Raw genomic sequence first — 9,282 nt, 5'->3', positions numbered from 1 at the left:
AGTTGTTATCATGAACAGATGTTACATGTTGTCAGATGTTTTTGTGGTATGTAATAAGATTATATGATGTTTCTCTTTAGTCTGTTGACATAGTGAATTATATTGGTTGATTTTTGAACATCAAACCAGACTTGCATTCTTAGGAAGAAACCCCACTTGGTCATGCTGTATTATCCTTTTTATATATTGCTAGATTTGATTTTGTGATATATTGTTGAGAATTTTTTGCATCTATATTCACATGAGATACTGATCTATAGTTCTATTTTAATACCTCTGTGTGTGTGTCACATAGGATTAATGCTGGCCTCACAGAATAAGCTGAAAAATTGTTTGCTCTTCTTTTTTTTCTGGAGAAATTTACATATAATTGATATTAAATATTTGGTAGAATTGGCCAGTGAAGCAACTTGGGTTTGGAGTTTTGTTTTTTCCTTTCCAAGTTTTAAAACTATGCATTTTTTTTTATAGACACAGGTATGATCCTTCCCCCTTCCCTCCCCACTTCACCCTCCTTTTCTTCCTTCCTCTTTCCTTCCCCCTTTCCCTTCTTCTCCCTTCTCCCTCCTTTTCTTCCCTTCCCCCTCTCCTGTTTTGTCTCCTTCTTTTGGAAAAAGAAGTCGGTTTTATTTCTCTTGGCAGAGCAATGCATGAAGGTGACTACCTCCTGACCCCATGTATCTCTTACATAAAGATGTCCTTCAAATATGTCCGGTTATCTGCCACATTTCAGTGTTAGAGAATTGGCAGTTAGCAGATGAAGCAACTCAGGATGATTCTTAAAGACATTTTTGTGGGGAGGAAGTTTTGGGTCAAGTGGAAAAGATGAGACCCAACAATGAATGTTCCATCCTTCCCGGGGAAACCTAAATCCCAAAGGTTTTATAAGGAAAGGCACCTCTCTGAGTGACGTTTGAGAGAAAGAGCCCAGACTTACTGTTTGTATGTAAGGCTGAGGTAGACAGAGGATGGGGTAAGCAATAGACTACAGACTCAAGGCAGAGGAGTGAAACACATATAGTAGAGCTGAGGGGACTGAAAGAGACTAGGGGTCCAAGTCATAAATCCCACTCCTTCCCAAGTCATGAGCAAAAGCTCTCCCTCTGGGACTAGTTTTTCCAGGAACTATCTTCACTCCAGGGCACAGAAAGGACAAACCAGGCAAAAATCTTAAGGGTACAAAAGGTTCTGGACAGTTAAAGTAGCAGACCAAGAGAAATAATAAACATTTATGAATCACAGTACTTTTGAAGCCATATGCCATGATCATGGTAGAGAATAAAGCTATGACTGCAATTCCTAGGATCAGGAACCAGGCAAGGATGCCTACTCCACCCATTACTATTCGACTTTGTAGTAGAGGCAATGCAGTAAGGCAAGAAAAAGAAAAGAACCACACAAATAAAACCATTCTCTGCCTCAGGAGAAGGGGCAGGAAAATAACAAAAATAAATAAATAACCATTCTCTACACAGAAAAATAAAACTCATCTCTATTTACTAATGACATGATTGTTTACAAGGTATATCCCAAAGAATTCATTAAAGTATATTTTAAAGCTACTAGAATTAATTAATGAGGATAGAAAAATCAGAGGATAAAAAGTCAATATAAAAATCAATTGTAGAAGGCTGAGGCAGGAGAATCACTTGAACCCGGCAGGCGGAGGTTGCGGTGAGGCAAGACCACGCCATTGCTCTCCAGCCTGGACAACAAGAGCAAAACTCTGTCTCAAAAAAAAAAAAGAAAGAAAAGAAAAAAAGAAAAATCAATTGCATATTGCACAACAATGCAAATGTTATTTTTAATGCCACTGAACTGCACATTTAAAATGGTTAAAATGATAAATTTTATGTTGTGTACCTTTCAGCACTTTGTTTTTAAATGAAAGTATCACAAAGTTACCTAGAAGAAACAAAAAGTCCTGAGCCAGCTGAGAATTTAAGTCTTTATTAAAAGTTTTTTAAAAATATCAAAAGTATTTATACATACTGACAATGAACAATGGGAAACTAAAATTTAAAATACAAAACTACCAAAATCATGAAATATGTATAAATTTATCAAAATACATGCAAGATCTGTATGCTAAAAACTAGAAACACCAATGGAAAAAAAATAATTAAATAGATGGAGACATATACCATATTCATGGATTGAAACACTCAATACTGTGAAGATGTCAAATCACTCAAAATTTATAATCTCAATTGAAATCCCAGATTATTTTATAGAAATCAACAAGCTGATTCTAAAATGTACACAAAAAGGAAAAGTAGCTAAAAGAGCCACAACAATTTTGAAAAGGAATAAGGTTGGAGGACTCATACAACCTGATTTCAAGACTTTCTATAAAGCCCTAATAATGAACACAACGTGGTAGTACCAAAGACAGACACATAAATCAAGAGAACAAAACAGAATGTCTAGAGTAGACCCACACATACATAATCAACTGATTTTCAACAAAGGTACTATGTCAATTAATGAAAAAGTAGTCTTTTCAACATCCATACGGAAAAAAAATAGACTTCAACTTACACCTCATAGTGTATATAGAATTTAACTCAAAATCAATTATAGACTTAAAAATACAAATAAAGTAAAACTATAATACTTTTGGAAGAAAACTTAAGAGAAAATCTTTGTGATGTTGGATTAGGCAAACATTTCTTAAAATACCAAATGCATGAACCATAAAAGACAAAATTAGTAAACTGTACTTTCAGATTAACAACATCCATTATTCAAAAGACACTGTTAAATCACTGAAAAGACAAGCCACAGATAGAGAAAATAATTGCAAATGTACAGATTATAAAAAACCTATGTCTAAAATATGTAAAGAACTATCACAATTTATTAATTCAAAAAAAACCAACAATTTTTAAAAAGGCAAAGGATTTGAACAGCTAATTCAAAAAATATGCGTGACAAATAAACACAGGAAAAGATGCTCAACATCACTTGTCATCAGGGAATGCAAAATAGAACAACAGTGAGATACTACTACGCATCTATTAGAATGGCTAACAATAATAAAGAGACTCACAATACAAAGTACTCGCAACAATGAGAGGCAATTTTTGGAAAAGAATCTGACAGTTTCTTCCAAAGTTAAATATACACTTAACCTTCGACTCAGTAAATCCCATTCCTATGTATTTATCCAAGATAAATAAAAATTTATTTTCCCACAGAAATCTATAGGCAAATGCTTACAGCAGGTTTATTCATAATCTCCAAAACTGTAAATAATTCCGCCGATAAATATATAAAATGCATAATGGAGTACTGTAATACAGTAAAAAGGAATAAACTACTAATACATGGATAAATCTCAAATGCATTATGCTAAGTAAAAGAAGCCAGCATTCTTAACCGTAGAGACAGAAAAGAGATCAGTAGTTATCAGGGGCTGGCAACAGGATAGGGTAATTGTAAAATGGTAAATGGAAATTTTCTAGGATACCAACATTCTGTATCTTGATCGTGCTGGTGATTACAAGACTATGCACTGTAAAAACTCGTAAAACTATATGCTGAATTTTACTCTACATAAATAATACCTCAATAAACCTCACTAAAAATATTAATTAATTCACAATGATTTTATTCCTATAAGCCAGGTTAGAGTTTCTCAAAATATAGAACCAATGTTTCCAAAATCACCTTTAACAAGGAGTATTTGGCACAAACAACATAGGATAATGCTCTCCACGCTAAACCCAGTGAATCAGTCCTTCGGGTAGGTCTTGGAATCCTCATTTTTATAAAACACCCTATGTGATTCTAACACATACTAAAGTTTGATAACCTCTTGGCCAGAGTATAAACCAATTTTTTTCTATTTTATTAAATGTGAATTTAAATGTTCTGACTATAGAAATACAGGTTAGAGGTATAAACAAATCACACAATATAATTTGACAATAAAATTACACATTAAGATAAACGTAATCGAATATTACATATTAAATACCAGCATCTTTAAACATATTTCTTCTTAAAAAAATAGTAGTAAATAGGTCACTCTTTACACACAAAAGAACAACAATATATGAAATATAAAGATAAAAGTATATAAAGTCATAAAAATCCAGATGAAAATGGGAATTTTTGTTTTGTAATAACACAGACATAGGAAAGGGTTTCTAAGGACCAAAATCTAGAAGCCATAACAGTGGGGGAAAAATCCTTTAAATGATTACTTTAACGATAACAAAAAAAATTAAATAAAATATGGATAACATAGATACATATCTTTATAATACATATAACAAAAGATAAATTTTCTTAAATCTACAAACAGCTCAGATCAAAACACCAATTCTAAAATATGGGTGAAACAGCTTCTCAAAAAACAAAGAAATTACTTATAACCTCTTCCTTTAGTTTCTCTTTCTCCCTCTCTTCAACGTCATTCTTTAACCTATTTGAACAGTAAAAGGGAATTTCCTACACCCAATTCTCCATCACCTTAAGTCTCAAGTGTCTCCATGTGTTCTGTACCAAGATTTCCAGAGAGGAGAATTCAGAGTTGTTATTATTTACAGCCAAAAACTGCATTCAATTTCCAAACAGTAAGTTTTAATTATTAATTTTTTGTCTTAGGAGGATCCATATTAATTCTTTCTGATTCATTATTTAATTTTGTCCTTATTAATTTCCCCCCTTTACTTGGACCATGGAATTAATTGCAATGGCAAAATCCTGGAGAAGGATCACTCTTGCAAAGGAGACACGGTTGTATATAAAGCTCGGATCTGTAGTTTTATTGAGATTCTCAAAATGGAAAAATTATTATTCCCAAGGAATAGTTCTGCCTGAAGCATCCAGTTCTAGACTGGTTCAATATTACCAATTTAGAAAAATAATACGCTTCTAGGGAAATTGTTCACTTTATTAAATTCCAACCCTTCCCTCCAAAACAAACAACGTGTTGCTTGATTTTGCTCACCTCCTCTCCTGATAGGTAATATGCTGCAAGTAGGCCTCCAATAAATCGAATGTTGACTTCAAACACAGACACCTCTGAATTCTGTGAAAAAATATTGAAAATATTCACAAATACGTAATGCTTTATAGTTTTCAAAACATCAATACTTCATTTGTTTTTCACAAACACCCTATGGAAAATATTTTTCTACTTTCTGCATCTTCATTTCTCATGCAACTGCAATCTCTCCTTTCATTTGTTAATGTTACTGAAACTTCTCTACTACTGTCACCACAGCTCCCTAATTGCCAAAATCAACAAGCCATTTTTTACGTACCTTACACAGTACTGTGAAATTATCAAGATATTTAATACTGTTAACTATTGCCCTTTCTCATGAAAGCCTTCATTTCTAGAATTCTGGGTCATGATTCTAGAATAGCACTCTTTACTGGTGGTCCTTTTTCTTATGTTTTAATCACTACAGTATAATTTTCACTTCTCTCTCTCCTCCTGGATTTTAAGTATTTTTCCTAGAATATATAATAAATTTAAAGGAGGCACCAAAAAAATGGCAGAATGATGGGATTATTCAATAATAATGTTGAGAAAATTGCCTCCTGGGTAAGAAATTAACATAAATACTAATTTCACAAATATCAAAATGAAATCTAAATTATTTAGAAATAAATGTTAAAAAAATTTAAAAAGTAGAAGTGTTACAATATATAAATTTCCTTGAGAAAGCAGGTACTTAAGCATAAAACCAACAGTTTTGACACATTGATGACAGACATGAAATTTTTCTAAAATGCAAATTACCTATAAGAAAAAGAATCATGAACACAATTAAATGGCAAACAGATGGAAACAGCACAAATATAACAATATTAATAACCTTACTAAATATAGTCTCTATGTTTCTATTTAGATATTGATATAGATATTGCTAGAAATATTCTAACACATGGAAAGAAAAGTAGAAGTGGCAGAGAACATGATCAAAGAATCTACAGAAGATATACAACTAACATAAAAACATTCATAGTTAATTTTAATCAAAATTAAAAGGAAACTGTATTACTCTAAAGTCTTTCCAACATTCATAGGCAGGCACATCATCTGCTAACATATTTCTCCAGTATAGAATTTTTACAATATAATGTAATTTTTTGATAACAAGATCGTCATTCCATCTCACCCTGAAAGCAAACTGCTTAATATTACTTCATATATTCCCAACATCTAACATACTACAGGGCACACAGTAGACATTCACTAAATATGAGGAAGGAAAAAAGGGTGGAAGGGCCTCCATCCCTCACCAGAATAGCAACAATAACATTCCAACCAGTCCTTGCTTTAATACTTACCCTCCTCCCCTACCCTCTATTCAGCATACTATAGTTAAAATGAGCCTTTTAAATCTTACATCAGTTTAGGTCACTGCTCTGTGCAAACCCTTACAATGCCTTCACATTATATTTAGAGTAAAATGACCAATAAGATCCAATATGCTCAGATCCCCTACAACCTCTGACATCTGTCATACTAATATCCCTTGGATTCATTTAACTATATGGGTCTACTTGTTGAACCCAGAATTGTTAAACTTGAGACTCCTATGTCAGTCTTTAGTTACCCTCTTATCTGGATGCTTTCCTTTCACATAACTGAATAAATCACTCTCACTTCCTACAGGTCTCTGAATAAATGTCACCTTATCAGAAATTTTTTCTGACCATCTAATATAAAATATTAATACCAATTGCCTTGCATCATTTCCCTAATTAACACATCATCATCTAACTATATAATCACACGGTAATAAAATAGTTTCATTTGTAAAACGATCTTCCTTCACTACAGAAACAAAAGGTATGAGAAATTCTAGAGGGACAGAAGGGAAAAATGGATAGAGACATTTTTGAAAGAAGTAATAACTGAGAATCTACTAAACTTGATGAAAACATAAGTCTTCAGATTGATGAAACATTATGAATCCTTTAAAGAATAACCCACACATAGATGTATGGTAATAGAATTATGGAACAACAAAGTGAAAAATAAAATATTAAAACAAGGCAAAAAACAGATTGCCTTTTTAAAATTAGACTGAAAACACACTTTGCAATAGTATAACAGAAGCAGGAAAGACAAGGGAACTGTACTTCTATTCTCACTTTTAATATCTATTAAGACAGAGCTGTATATCCACATGTCTCCCCTTGGGTCTCTTCTCAGAAGTGTCACTGTAACAAAGAGTTCTTCCATGACCACCCCATGTAAAATACTAATAGCAGTACCTCACCACTTACACCAATCCTACCTACTCTTCTTTATTACTCTCCACAGCACTTATCATCACCATCTGATGTACTGTATAAAACTTGTTTACTGTTTTGCTCCCGACACTAGAACACAAACACAAAAAAGAGATAAAACTCGGCTTTGTTGACTACTATATCCACAGAATCTAGAACAGTGCCTATTGCATTTGATAAATGTGTGCATTTATTTATCTATTACTTAATTTGGAAGTTTAAAATACAACTTGGGATCAACTAGACAACAATGACACATAAAACAAAAGGGGGATGAGTTAAGTTAAAACATTCTAAAAACCCTTATATGCTTCAGAAGGAGGATCTTACTCTATTGCCCAGACTAGAGTACAGTAGCATGATCATGGCTCCCTGTAGCCTCAACCTCCTGGGCTCAAGCAATCCTCCCTCCTCAGCCTCCCAAGTAGCTGGGACTTATTTTCTGTAGAGTTTAGGTCTCACTATGTTGCCCAGGATGGGCTCAAGTAATCCTCCTGCCTCAGCCTCCCAAAGTGCTGGGATTACAGACATGAGCTACGATGTCTGATCTGAAATTGATTAATTTCAAATACATATATATATATTTATCTGCCTGCTTAGGGTTACCCTTAAAGTTTATATACACTTATATATACTATACTTTGATAAGAGAGTGTGTGTGTGCACATGCCTACTTTGGAGTTACCCTTGAAGTTTGAACATATATATTATTTATTGTTTTGCTCTTAACACCAGAGCACAAGCACAAAAAAGAGATAAAACTTAGTTTTAATATATTTTATAAATATATATATCATATATGTGTGTATATATACATATATATATATTTTTAAACTTCAAGGATATCTCCAAAGTCAATAGAAATGGAAGGTATAATGTTAAACTAGTAGAGGGAAAAAGAGAGATGATGTAATTTAATCCAAAATAAGGAAAACAAACTAAAAGCAAATGAAAAGTACAATCATAACATAGGTAGCAAAACAAAGACGAAAGACCTAACTCCAAATATGTTATCATAAATGTAAATATATCAAACTTAATAGTTAAAAAGACTCTAAGATTGGATAAAAATAACAAAACCCAAATACATACTATATGCAAAATAAGCAGCTAAAACATAATGACATTAAAAGGTTGAAAGAAAGGAACAAAAAGTGACAGTGCTGATGATTAAACTACTTCTCTCAGATTCAAATCCATTCTTCTATACTCTACTTTGATATATGGGATTTGGAACTACGCAAATGCATTTAATTTAGCAGCTGGCTCCCTTTTAGACACTAACAATAGGAGGCTCTAAAAAGACAATACAAGACTGGAGGAAGAAGAGTCTTATTCCCTCCTATTTACTTCTAGTTTCTGATAGTGTCACACCAGCCAGGGTTCACCCTGGCAGTGGCAACTGGTTCCAGAGTACCCTATCACACATACAGACACACAATCCCCAAATCAGCCTCATGGTTTCCTTTACAGATATCAAGCACTTGGCTAGGTGTCTCCTCCTCAGAGTTCTGAGTCCCAGCTCTGACACAGTCTTCCTAAGGTACCAGTAACACCTGGGCAGCACAGGTACTAGTTCTACAGAGCCCAAGCTACTGCATTTTAATGATCCCAACCAACCTCTTCCCATTGTTCTTATAGCCCCCACAGGTGGCAGCTGTTTCCTGTTTCCTAGAGTTAAACACCTCTGGTGATATCACAATGCTCTCTCGTTTTGCCTTTCTGGTTCCCCATTAGTTGGATAACAATTCTAAACCTTAAATACTCTAGTTAAAATAAATGGTATAGTTCTGGTTCCTGACTGAACCCTGACTGATAACAATTATACACAAGGAAATTATTAGCCATAATAAAGCTGCCCTGTCAATGAATGGGAGTATTGCACATATGCTAATTCTCCCCAAATTAATCTGTAAGTTAAATGCAATCCTCATCAAAATTTCCACATAGTTTTCCAGAACTTGAAAGAACAAAAAGCTGAGAACTAAGATAATTTCTGCAGAGAACAAAATCAGATAC

The 9,282-nt window shown here is 33.5% G+C and overlaps 1 protein-coding gene across 2 annotated transcripts in view; it reads right to left on the bottom strand.

Annotated features, from left to right (window-relative positions):
* The window catches only part of MAN1A2 (mannosidase, alpha, class 1A, member 2), a 179,153-nt gene that overhangs the window by 120,400 nt on the left and 49,471 nt on the right, over positions 1-9,282 (bottom strand). For both annotated transcript variants that reach the window (XM_012000852.1, XM_012000851.1), the window contains exon 5: positions 4,961-5,041. In XM_012000852.1, coding sequence (XP_011856242.1) covers positions 4,961-5,041 — 81 coding nt within the window. The remainder of the gene's footprint in view (positions 1-4,960; positions 5,042-9,282) is intronic.

Source organism: Mandrillus leucophaeus, unplaced genomic scaffold (genome assembly GCF_000951045.1).
Source record: "Mandrillus leucophaeus isolate KB7577 unplaced genomic scaffold, Mleu.le_1.0 Scaffold64, whole genome shotgun sequence".
In the NCBI taxonomy this organism is placed as follows: domain Eukaryota; kingdom Metazoa; phylum Chordata; class Mammalia; order Primates; family Cercopithecidae; genus Mandrillus; species Mandrillus leucophaeus.
This window is presented reverse-complemented; position numbering and strand designations above follow the sequence as displayed.